The sequence below is a fragment of the Micropterus dolomieu genome, linkage group LG07, assembly GCF_021292245.1.
Source record: "Micropterus dolomieu isolate WLL.071019.BEF.003 ecotype Adirondacks linkage group LG07, ASM2129224v1, whole genome shotgun sequence".
Classification (NCBI taxonomy): Eukaryota; Metazoa; Chordata; class Actinopteri; order Centrarchiformes; family Centrarchidae; genus Micropterus; species Micropterus dolomieu.
The window spans coordinates 3,135,095-3,148,703 of NC_060156.1; the positions used below are offsets into that span (position 1 = coordinate 3,135,095).

The following is a 13,609-nucleotide window of genomic DNA, read 5'->3' on the forward strand; positions in this document are numbered from 1 at the left end:
AGGGGGTCTCGGTCTGGCTCGAAGTAGGGCTGGAGGGTGGTCCAGGAGAGGGGAGGAAGGATGGAGTGACAGGGAGCAGGGAGACGGGGAGGCTAAAGGGGGGAGAAGAAACGCTGCTTGCCTCTCCCTCTCTCTCTCTCTCTTTATCTCTTTTCTCCCTCCAACACACACACACACACACACACGCTCGGAGGCAGACACCAAAACCCAGAGTCACTCAGATAATAGGCAGAGAAAGAGTCTTTACATTTACACGCTCTGCCACAGGGGGAGGATGGAGTGAGCTCTCCTCCCACTCTCCTCTAGGCAGCCAATGGGAGGCGGCACCGAGGTGTCCAGGCAACCAATGACAGTGGAAGCAGCCGGTGCCTTGCCCTAGCCAATGAGTGCAATAGCTCACATCCAGTTGAAATAATTACAATATGGAAGGAGTCATGAAACGCTTCCCTTTCTGAAGGACAGACCAATCGTTGCACAGCCAGGGAGAGTGATTCAGGGCTGCCACTGACATTAGAGTGATTAGATTCTGGGCCACTTAACTTGGCACAATATCACTGTATGCTCCTCTGCAGACCTGGCAAAAAAAACAAGGTGCCACACAGAAAGAGAGGCTTCAGTCATCTGGAGTTTGAGAATTACTCATGTACGGTCAAACAAGTCACACATGCACGAAGACAGCAACCCATGATGCCACATGCAGGCATGCGCTCATATTCACAGGCTCTCACACACACCCACATAATCAATTCCCTTCTGCCACGTAGAGTACATTTACACTCAGCCTTCAGCCTTCTTCATCAGCAACACTGAGCAGAGAGTAAGAAGAAAGTGTGAATTTTCATCAGGCGTTGTTGCTCGTATGTTCACTAAACCGCACACTTCAATTCCACAAGTCTTGTTTTATTTCCCCCCCCCCATCTCAGTCGATGGCTCTGGCAAGCGCCCAGCTTGATAAATGATCAATGGTGATCTGTCAGATTGAGGAATTAAAGGCACATCACCATCTTCGTTCTGCGCTGGGAAGTAAAGGAAACACCAGTTCTAATGTTTCATCATAAGCAGAGCAAAGAGGCGGTACTTTTCCGTTGTTCTTTTTGTCAGCAAACACTGCTCGGCGACTTGCTGAAAGGTAGATTTTTTGAGGGATGGAGGGAATTCTCAGGGGCTAGCAGCTGTGGGGGATGCAGGGTTTTTATATATTTCTGTGAAACTCAGTGTTTTCTTCATGACGTTCACAAGGTCCAACAATAACTTGGCTTAGGGAAAATGATCCATCCATTTCTAATCCTCTCTGGTGGTGGTGATGGAAAAGTGGACAGGACACATGCCTTTGGCGTGAGAGACCTGGATTCAATCCGCCATTGTGTCTCCGAGCAAGACACTTAACCCCTAGTGCTCCAGAGGACCCCTAGCTGCTCCAGAGGCGTTAGTAGTAGAGTAAAGTTAAGTTACATTTTTTGACAAACTTGTGACGGCCTGGGGCCTAGGGCCTGGGGTGTTGGCCTGTTCTCTCTCCTTTTCTTTCCAGGTCTTTCTTCCTGTTTGGTCAGACACGCCCACCTCAGTGATTGCAGCCACCTGTTCAAGTCCTTAAAAGCTGTGGTGAACCAAGATGGCTCTCTCTTCCTTCTCTTCTCTCTTGCCTTTCAGGAGCTCCCTTTCTTTTGGTTGTTTGTTTTGAGTATGATGAGTTCGAATTTACTTGTGTTTTGAGTTAATTATAAGTTAAGGTAACTTTTAATAAAACGTTCTGGTTCATTTAAACTGTTTTCTGCGTGGACGTTCCCTCTTTGTTATGTTCTTCCACGAACTGGGCATAACAAACTTTAATCTGTGCAGGCTTAACAACTACTATAGCGCTTTTTCTCATTTTTAGACATGTAATACACAAACATATCTGTTAAAGTGACGGCTTGTTGGCATTCAAACACAGGTCTCATTTCAGCATAACATAAATGTTTACTGTGGCTTTGTTCAGACATGAGAGTCCCATTACAGAAATAACCACAATGTTAATGTGAGCAGTGGCACCATTGCACAACAGAACAGCTGAATTCCTGTTTGGTCACATGTTGTATTTGTCTTTTGTTTTTATTTTTCATTCATTTATTGAACATTTAGGCAGGTAGACTGTAAATATTCAATCTGGCTCATTCAGTGTTTATTTTCTACACGTCCTCATACCTAAACGACAAAACAGGTCAATTTAAAATTTTCCCAAAACGACATATATTTCAGTTGGAAAGCACAACAGCATATATGACCATTCCCCAAAACGACATGTAACAAGCAACAGCCCAGCGACAGGTGTATCGGACATTAAGTGCATTACGTAAGTCACATGATATGCGGTAAACGTGAAACGGTCATAGTTTGGTTTGGTTTAGTCAACAGAACTATTGGTTAGGTTTTAGGAAAAGATTGTGGTTTGGGTTAAAATAAGGAGATTACATAAGTCACATGATGCAAGTCATGTACACAATGCTATTTAACTTACCTTAACCAAAAAATGTAAATGTCAAATTTGACTCTCTTCGCAACCCTGTACGTAGGATAAGCGGTTGACGATGGATGGATGACTCTCTTTCACATGGGCCACCTGTGTCTACAGAGTGGAAGTCCTGGGTTTACTTGACACATCCATCCATCCCATCACCTCCTTAAGTGAACTTTTGTCCTCTTTATACAAAGTCACCTGACTTCTTCCATTACTAGAGGCAATAAACTGCTTCATAATTGTTTTTTTTAATGAGGATGGGCTGTTTTTTCTCGATTGATTGTTTGGTGTATTAAATATCACAATAAAAGTGCATATCCCTATTTGCTAAAGTCAAAAGTTACATCGAATTGCTTTCTTTGTCTGTCAAATACCTCTGAATATTCACTAAGGGAAATGACGGTTGGACCATTTCCGACCTTTGTTCACACAGAGCTTTTTTTGTAAAAGGTGTTATTTCTCCATCAAGGTAAAACGGTTGCACGCGTAGGGCCTGCAGATTCGAACATTACTCTCCTTTGAATGATCTTTTGCAAGAGCCCTGAAAATCAATGAGGCTGTCAATACCAGAGTGCATTATAACATGGTTGGCTATGCACAGCACAAGTGTGGCATCAAACTGTCAGTTTAGCGGTGAGTAAAATCCAGAAGTTTGTCTTTCTCTGAAATCAATATTGCCAGACAGAGAATGCAAAAATATCCCTTGCAGTCAGTTCTGAAAATGGTCCATTCTGGAGTCTTGCTTGTATAATAGCATCTAAGATTGGACATATGCATAATTCCTAATCAGAAAAATAATTTCATGGATATTTATAATGTTTGACATGATTTCCCCCTTCCTTGGGTGTACAAGTTTGTATCTCGACAACACAAGGACTTGTAAATGATGCTGGCACTGTGCATTTCAATGTCTCTGGACAAATCCAATCAGTATGGAACCTACAGTAGAGCAATCTATAGCACTAACAGGACAGAAGGGTCACATAGTCCAGAGGCAACACTGTCATTTACAGTAGCATAGATTTACAGAACAGGTCTGATACGAGTCCCGTCTGCGTGTGAGTGGGAGAGGAAGAGACATAAAAAATTCATTAGAAGAAGGAAGGAGGATGTCACATCGAATATGTAGCCAGCTGCAGTGATGACCATGGGTAGTGAGCTGTGTAAGGTTGGTGAGGTAGCTGTGAACTGGTGCTGTAGACCTGAGCTGGGGGAATCCTATATGAAAAAGCATGATAAATATCAAAAGATACTTGCTTTAATGTCTAAATACTGGCATACAGTAGTGATATAGGCTATGCAAGGAGTTGCTACATTTTTTTTTTTATTAAAGTGTGGGAGCTTGCAATAGGACTGAGGGTTCAAAATAATATAATAATATTTTCAAATGCTTTATTTTTAAACTGACTGTATTATTATTATTATTATTATTATTATTATTATTATTGATGGATTTATTTGATGAATAATGCCCTCCTTAAAATGTGAGCAGTGCTGAGGAGGACAATCTTCTGGATTTCTTGTAGCTTAATGTTACCAGGGATTTTGTTGGTGTACTTTTCCATCCCTTTCTTTACCAGACCAGACCAGACCTATTACTACTGGAATTGTTGTGGTCTTCATCCCCCACATTCTTTCAATTTCTATCTCCAGGTCTTTGTTTCAGTGGGGACAGATATGTCAATGAGCAGACAAGTTCTCTCCTTCTTGTCCTTTACTACTATTTCGGGTCTGTTGGCCTTGGTTTCTTTATCAGTTTGAATTGGCATGTCCTAGATTATAGTAGTAGTACTTAATCATTGTCTATTACAGTTGATGGCTCATGCTCATAGTATTTGTCCCTTATTTTGATGTTGTAGTGCTGCTGCTTTGTTGTGCCGTTGGATGTATTCTGTTTTGGCCCGTATTTGGCAGCCCAAGACTAGATGATCTATTGTGTCTTGTTGCATATCTTGCACATTGGGTAAGTGCCATCTGTCAGAGTCCTATTCCGATAATAGTTGGTCTTAATGCACTGGTCTTGAGCAGCAATAATAAACCCTTCAGTTTCAGATATTAGTCCATCTGTTCTTAACCATTGATTTGTTTGGGCTTGATCCACATCTTTGTCGCTAACTCGTTTCAGGTATTGTCCGTGTAGACGTTTTTCTTCCCATTTACTCTTTAGCTTTTCTAGGGCTTGTTGTTTGGCCTTAACTTTTTTTCTTCGGGTATACTTGGTGGCTGGCTCATTTTCCATGATTTCAATTTCGTTCACGGTTTCGGTCATTGTCATGTATGCCATCTCAATTTGGATGAGGCCCCTACCACCTGATGTTCTTGGTATGTAAAGCCTATCTACATCTGCTTTAGGATGGCGCATTTTTTCAGCTGTGTTATTATTATTATTATTATGCCTTTTATTGAAAAGGTGTGACACTTTGAAACCCCCCAAAAATCAACTGCACAGGCACAGATTGCATTAATTAAATTGCTTTAATTATGGGAAACAGAATCAGTAATAAAACATTCATATTGGCCTGTGTGGTAAGCCATGATCTTTTTATCTCCAGAGAAAACACAATGTCACTGATGACTGTTTCACAGGAAGCGGCCTTACCTTGACTTTGAATTATACTTCCCAATTACGTCTCAAATGTAAATGTGATGAAAGGCATTGGAGCAGCATACCTGGGTCATTGTAAAGCAGGTATGATGAAGTGGTCAAAGCATCTCCATTATGCCAGGAATATCCACTCTAGATAACATCCTCCTTATCAAATATTTAAAGACAGGAGGGAAAAAAATAGACCTAAATGCCAGAAGATTCACAAGGGGATTTAAAGACTGGGAGATTGTTACTCATTATCTGTCTAAATGTCAGTGAAATGTGAAAGCCTTGCAGTAGGCCTTAAGTACTTCAGACACTACACAAATGTTGCTTTAGGCCTCCTTATTACCCTTTTATTTGATTGGGAAACATGTTAGTCTAGTTAAAGGCAGAATGCATTAAAACAGTGAGACATTTGCTAATGATGTACAGCAAGTAGTCTTTTTACACAGAAACTTATGTGCTGAGGTTATTACACTAAAATAAGGCTGGTCTTTTCTCAGATAAAACACATTAAAAGGTCACGAAACAAAGTGGCTCTGTAACTGCAATGTGAGTGCAGTGTTAAGATATTGTTAGATTTGGGTTAATGTGACAGCGAGTCACCAGCGTTGAATAAACACAGACCAGAGATCTGACAACTGTGGCTTTTCGCTTCCGCCCCGAAACGTAATTAAGTCCCCCAATATCTGGTTGTCACCTTGTTGTATCATTACCGTAGCTGGATCATTTCACTGTGCTTAGTTATTACTTAGCACCCACTAAATATAGCTTTCCCCAGGCAGTCAGTGTGATAGCACTTTGCAGCAAAGCCAGCTGCGGGTTATTACATCCCAACCACCCCCCACCCACTCTAACCTCACTCAGTCTAGAAGACTTAAATGGATATTTTGCTTATGTTATGATGCTAGTTTATTTTTCTTTCAACCAGGGACACTGCTGCGACACTCAGCCCCCCCAGTCAATTAATATAAGTCATATAGATCTCACAGGGCTACTCAGCGGGCTGACATGCTTAAGAGGCAGATTTGATGAAACTGAGTGGGAAGTGACTGTATTTACTGATTATTTTTTAGGGAGCGCTTGCTTTTTATTACTGGGTGGGCTGAGGGATAAGGATAAGGATAAATTTGGACCTCTGTCCTATCAGTTATGCTTGATTACCAAATGACATGCCACTAAAGATGATGCCTTCAGGCTCCCAATATTTAATACCAACTTTGGGTTGAGTTTATTAAAACTTGAAAGAAATGGACTCCTGCAAAGTTTTTACAAAGTTTTTACAATGTACACTGTGGTATTTTTGGTGAGTGTATAGGGCTGGACAATAATTACACAAATTCATACACTTTATTTTTTTATTAAGAAGTTTTATTTGTTGAGGAAAAGGGAATAAAAAAAGCTTTTATTTATTTATTTAACAAAGATTTTATAATTGTTTTGAATAATAATAATAATAATAATCCTTATTTGTAGAGCACTTTTCAAAAACAAGTTACAAAGTGCTTTAACAAGTGTAAAGAATAATACAAAAAAGATAAGAGCATGAAAATTTAATATAAAATTAGTAAAATACAATAAAATAAAAGGGATAAAATAAGATAAGTCAAATAAGATCGGGAAAAGCTCTCCTATAAAAGTATGTTTTAAGAAGGGACTTAAAAGAGTTCACCGACTCAGTCGACCTGATTTCCTCGGGCAGGCTGTTCCAGAGCCTCGGGGCCCTGACAGAAAACGCTCTGTCCCCTTTAGTTTTCAGTCGAGACTCTGGAACAGACAACAGACCTCATCAGCATAAATATGAAAAGAAATGCCATGTTTATGGATAATATGTCCAAGGGGAAGCAGATACAAGGAAAACAAAATGGGTCCTAAGACCGACCCCTGAGGCACACCATATTTAACTGGACAGAATGAAGAGACATAGTTGTTTACAGACACGCAAAACTTCCTATTTGACAGGTAGGATGAAAACCATTCTAGAGCAGTACCAGAGATCCCCACCCAGTGCCTCAGTCTGTCTAACATGATGTTGTGATCAATGGTGTCAAAAGCAGCGCTAAGGTCCAGGAGGACCAGGACTGAGCACATGCCTTCATCAGCAGACATTAAAAGGTCATTGGTGACTTTAAGCAGGGCAGTCTCAGTGCTGTGGTACTTCCTAAAACCAGACTGAAACTTTTCAAATAATTTGTTATATTCCAGCACAGTGAGCAGCTGTTTGGACACAATTCTTTCTAGAATCTTTGCAATAAAAGGCAGTTTTGAAATTGGTCTAAAATTATGTGGGAGGGAGGGATCTAAACCAGGTTTCTTTAAAAGTGGGTTCACGCAAGCCGTTTTAAAATAATCAGGGACACAACCAGTAGATAGGGAGCTGTTGAAAACAGAGATCAAATGGGGCCCAACAGAATCTATTACTTTCAGTAAAAATTTTGTAGGTATTACATCAAGTGAGCTGGAGGACACTCTCATTTGTGATACTGTTTTTAAAAGCTCAGCCAAGTCGATGGGATAAAACTGGTTAAAACTCTCTTGTTGCTGGTGAGGGACCTCTGAGTAAGAGTCCACGGGGGTAATGTTCTTCCTCAGATTTGTGAAGTGATCCACTGTTTGGCATCAAGTGTTGACCATAAAGAATATTTTAAACTACAGTTAACCATCAGGTTTCTTCAACTTTCACTCAGGAATCACCCTTTAAACTCGAAAGAAATAACAATTTGATACTTATTGTGATAATTATCGATATCTTTTTATTGTGATAACATTTTTGGCCATATCGTCCAGTCCTATGATTGTACTGGATACATCACATAATGACATAATAAATAGTGAATGATAAGACTGATCACAGAAAACACTGAAACAATGGTTACACATATTGTAACCCTAGTGCTATGAATAGGATAATACTTTTAGGCTTACTTACTGACACCTGCAGTGGTGCAAAGAAATGAGCCTACTGTTTTTCTCTGATAAGTGATGAGTATCAGTTCCAATCAAATAATTTAGTGGCCATAGTATCTGTCTTGTTTATCCATTGATTGCGGTTGGCTGCTGCGGTTGGAGGATAGGTAAACTCACACTTTCAGACATTGACTAGAAAAGTATCCTTTACTAAAAACACAAAATTTGTTTGGAGGGATTACCATTACCAAATTTTGAATTTTTTTTAATCTTCCCTAGAATATGAATGCTGACTTTTAATCTAGTGCCATCATCAGGTCAACATTTCTTTTTGTCCAGTACTTTGGTTCAAATACCTCCAAAACTGACATTCTCATCAGGCTCAACTGTTCCTTTGTGTTTAGTGCTGATTAGCAAATGCTAACCTAACAGCATTTTACCATGCTAGCATTAGCATTTAGCTCAATGCTGCACCCAAGTGCAGCCTCACCGAGCTGTTAGCACGACTTTATGGCTTTAGCATCGTGTTCTGCAAACTGTATTTTTATTTGGGTGCTTCCTGTTGCATTTAGACTTGCTAAAACTTAATAACTCACACTGCTGCTCTCCGTACTTTCCTTTTGCCTTCAGAACTACTTTTTTTGAGTTTGCAACCCCAAACTTACCTGTAGCTGGGTTGTTTGTTGTTTGGATTTTGCTATTCAATGTTTACCATACTCTATTTTTGTCATTTGGATGTATTAAAATAACAGGAACAGGAAAATCATGCTGTGCAGCTGCAATAACTCATTCCTGTCAAAGTGCACTTTCACAACATGAACACATTCTCCACAGTCCCATGGTGCATGTGTTATAAGGCAAAGGACTTAATTAATAATACAAAAATTATATTACACATACACACCCATGTCCATCTTTCAGACATGTACAGGATGGAGGTGTCCACTTGGTGCTTGGTACACACTCCACAGCTCAAGTATCCCCTGCCATCCAAGATAGTTGTAATCCCCACATGGTCAGCAGTCACCACACCACAAATCATGCTGACTAACATGGAGGTGGAGGCTTCTGAAGCTCACTAATTAACACATTATATTTTGTTTGTTTACCAGCTGGTCATCTGGCAAGCTCACGGTGAAAAGACTCCAGCAAGCAAACAAATGGTCCCGCACAAAACTCATTTTTTGGCTTTGTTTATTGTGTGAATTCAACAAATAAGATACATATTATGAGATTTTGTTACTTTTGGTCATAACCAGGCAAACTATTTTACAGCTTTCCAGTCTTTAAGCTAACTGCTTGCTGTAACTTCACATTTAATAGAAAGATATCCGTGTTACAGATGTTCCTTTATTACTCTTTTCAAGAAAGCAAAGAGTGTCAAACTGTTCCTGGTGTGGGGAAAACTGCCAGGACTGAACCTCATCCTGTCAAGGGCAAGAAAAGGTCACCCAGCAGGTAAATGAGGTGTCAGTGTTGCTTCAGTTTCTAAGTTAAACGCTTTAAATTACTTGCAAATTTCAGAGTTATTCTGCAGCTGTGTAAGCAAACGCCACATTTGATAGCTATTAAATGTGTTTATGTACTTTCAGCACATTGACTCTATAGCAGCACAAGTCTCATGGCAGTCTAAGCCTATAGCAGCATAACTAAGGGATGGTTCAGGTCTCGCATCTGAGCCATACCTAACTATAAGCTTTATCAAAGAGGAAAGACTAAGACTGATAAAGAACTTAAGTCTGCCTCCTGAACCCAAACTGGGACCTGATTCCACAGTAGAGGAGCTTTATGGCTGAACGCTCTCGCTCCCATTCTACTTTTGGAGACTCTAGGAACCACAAGTAACCCTGCATTATAGGAGCGCAGTGTTCTAGTGGCATGATAAGGTACTATGAGCTCTTTAAGATATGATGGTGACTGACCATTAAGGACTTTGTAAGTGAGGGGAAGGATTTTAAATTCTCATTTGGATTTTACAGGGAGTCAGTGCACTGAAGCCAATACGGCAGAAATATGATCTCAACAGCCTGACAGCATTACCTGCAGTTACATGAATGTTTTTACATATAGAGGGATAAATAAGGTACTTTCCACTTTAACCACCTGAATGTAAGAAACTATCTTATGGTGGGCATATAATTTTAAAATAACTAAGAAATTAGGCCAGCTCTGAATAATTCAAATTAATCTTCTTAATCAAATATTATCTTGAAACGCCTCCTAACTTTAAAGAAGAGATTTAAGGGGATTTCATAAGCCATCGCCAATGACTGGTGACCTAATTCAGTTCTCTTTTAAAATCCACTTTACTTGTAGAACCTACAGCCAATGGATTCATGATTGCCTGGTAATTTCTTCTTCTTCTTTTATTTATTTTTAAATTTTTTTTTAGAAATGTCAATCTTGACATGTCCAGGAAAATCAGGGCTATTATACGAGTGTCCTAATTAGTTAATAATGAAACCCATCTACCAACAACGTTAACTCCTAATCCAGACACATTGATAGATTTACTTTAAGTATGTCTGGAATTTTTGTTGTTGTTGTTGTTTTAACACACCCATAATTGGCCGCTATTGGTGGCTGTACTGTTGAATAGGGTCACCCAATTAACCTTTGTGAGGTGCTACGGGAACAGTCCAATATTTATGACAAATAGATATTACCAGTTATGATTTTAATGGTCAAGTTGAAATCAATTAATTTACAAGTGTAGATTAACTGTGAAGGTTAATAGATTTTGTATGACCCAGGTGTGGTAGCGCCTTTTATTGCGATGTCAATGCCACAAGAAGGATCTCATTGAATAGGACATAAAACCGCTGGTCAGGGTTGCTGTACGAAACGTGTCAAGGTCACGGCGCTATCAGAGATCTTCATGAGATGGCTGCATTTGGTTGAGCACATAAAATACTGTGCATATATACAGTACATGACATTATTGTTGTAGTTGAAAAAGACTTTAATTCAGTGCCTGGGAGAAACAGTACAGCACAATTTGTTATAAAAATGGATATCCACAGGTTCAGTCAAGACATCATAGCACTAAGGCCAGGGTCGTCTCTGAAATTCAATGCAAGGCTACAGCAAATACTGTCTCCTTAACATACTGCTAACACTCGTGACAGCAATCACTCCAGCAAAGATTAGCAGCAAACTAATCACATCCAGCTTACTCACAGATAGGTTTCTCTAAAGTGGCAAAAAGGGAAATAATCAAATTCAAAAGGCTCAATTTCAGCTAGAAGGAATCTGGCCCTCAGGATGTGGGATTTTTCATTACAGTAGTATCTGTGTCCAGTAAGATCATTTAAATTTAGCGTGAAGTTAAAGCATCTGAATGCATTTGAGCAAAAAACGCTGTAACCTTTACATATGTGTAGAATAATGCGTACAAAAGAAGTGGTTCAGTATTTGAGCTTATTTATTTAAAGCAGTCCTGGTTGTGTAATAAGGCACAGTTTCTGATTAGAAGATGTTTTGAAAAGAATGAAAAGTTCTGTGCTGTGTAGCTGTGAATATAAATGGTGGGTATGTAGCTTTGTTTTTATTTTCCCAAAAATTGTTTTTGTCCTTACATAACTTCATTTAAAAATAAATATCTATTATCTTCTTTAAATTTAAAATAGTCTTTTAAAGTTTGCTGTACCCCGTCGTAACCCACAATTGGTAAATGAAATTGGAAAAAAATGTGGAAATGATCAATACCTAAAATACAAACAGGATGGATATAGCATTTTTATAAACAGTTCAAAAGGTAAAACACTGATAACATCCAAAAAAAAAAAAATAAAATCACAAATGTCAAACATGTAATATACAGAATAAAAAAAAAAGGATACAATTTGAGAACGCGTTTAGCTTCTCCTCTCACGTTCCACCCCTTGGAGAAAATATGTGCCAATGCCCCCGAGAAAAAGGACCAACACCCCTCTGTCTCTTTGGCGTTCATGGTGGGGAGGAACAGAAGACGCAAAGCATCTCTGCCAGGGAAGAGCCGTAGGGCCAGTTCATCGAACACCACATTTTCACGAGGCGTGTTATCAGGGAAATAAAACTGTGTTTAACTGGGGCCCAGAAGAAAAAAAAAAAAAGGAGGATGGACGGGATTTATTTTTTGGAGTGTGATGTCGCGGCGTTCTCAATACACAAGACGATGTAGGAGCCAGAACAGCTACTGGAGGATTGCTGCAGGAGGTGGCCGCTCTGTAGTAATGATGCCAGACCAGTCACAGCGCGGTCGCCCGCCCGCCATGTTTCGCAGTACTGGTCTGTTTGCCGGTGGCCTTTGTTGCTTGATCCATGCCAGACCATTTTCTCTGGCCTGATGGAAAGCAAAACAAGCGCAGAGGTCATGATAAATACAATTTTCAGCAATAAGGATACTTCTACATGAACAGCTACATGTGAGTGCACAGGATGCTGTGTTAAATGATAGTTGTACAAACAAAATCATGGCCAGTTAACAGACTCACCATGCGCTATCCCTGAGGATGTCTCTACCATCAAAGGAGTAGATAGGTACATTCTCCCTCATTTTGCTTGCATTGTCACCGAACATAGACTCCCAACTGCTGAACAATAATTGGTCCTGCAATAGAATATAATGCTTTAAATTGAATTTCTCCTACAGCATAAAACAGCAAGATACATAAAGTATATTTCTTTAAGACAACAGTGAAGACACAGTAGTAAACAACAACCAGAATCCAGATAAATGACACACAAGACACCTTTAAAATAAAAGTAGTCAGAACCATAAATGTGGATGTAAGTGAAAATGACACATTGTGCGTCCGCACAGCCTTAGCATGATGTAAAATTCAAAATCTGATGTCTGTGAGAGTCTGCCTATGCACACAGCCAGTAGTATAAATAGAACAGGCACGTGCACACCTAGACATCAAAAGGGGCTTCAGCACCTGCCCTTTTTATCCTCAAGAGAAAGTGCCCTTTTTTCTGGTGTGCTTTTTAAAAATAGTTTTATGAATAAATACATTCGTAAAACTATAGTTGACAGCTTCCCTGTCAAACAAATCTCTTTATTGAATAAAAAATCTAAATATCAGGTCGGAGAGATGAGACTTTGTTTGAGTTCCGGTGCCCTCTCTCCCTCGGTCTGATGATAAACAAAACACTAAACTACCAGTGCCTTGAGTTTGCAGCTAATTAGCCAAAAGACAAATATAGTTTGCTTGTGTCTTGCTAACATGCATGACTCATGAGCTACTAGCTAATGTAATAACTTAAGTTAAAGTTCAGCTAAGGCAATATATCGTGGCCATTGAGGCGAATGTATTGTACTTAATGGAGACACTAAAGGTGAATACAGTAAAATCTGTGCCTGATAACGTCATCACAATCGTCACCTTGATATGCAAATTAGGCATTAATTATTTGCATACATTTAACAAGGCACTGCGGGTTAATAGGAAAGACAAAATAACTAAAGCATATCACCTCAGAACATTCTCAGTTAATGACTTACATCAAGAGTCTTTTCTCCTGAAATGTTGTTTAAAAATGCAGATTAAAGTGTTTTGGTTTATTTAGAAGAAATCTACAATGCAAACAGACGAAGGGTAGTAGGCTTAAAACAAACACCACCTAAATGT

General features: G+C 39.5%; 1 protein-coding gene across 4 annotated transcripts in view; it reads right to left on the minus strand.

The window, feature by feature from the left end:
- Positions 1-10,938: 10,938 nt before the first annotated feature.
- The window catches only part of col18a1a (collagen type XVIII alpha 1 chain a), a 78,719-nt gene continuing 76,048 nt past the window's right edge, over positions 10,939-13,609 (minus strand). For all 4 annotated transcript variants that reach the window (XM_046053247.1, XM_046053246.1, XM_046053245.1 and 1 more), the window contains 2 exons: positions 12,470-12,585; positions 10,939-12,318 (listed from right to left, as the gene is read on the minus strand). In XM_046053247.1, the coding sequence (XP_045909203.1) occupies positions 12,105-12,318; positions 12,470-12,585 (330 nt within the window). In that variant the 3' untranslated portion in view covers positions 10,939-12,104. The remainder of the gene's footprint in view (positions 12,319-12,469; positions 12,586-13,609) is intronic.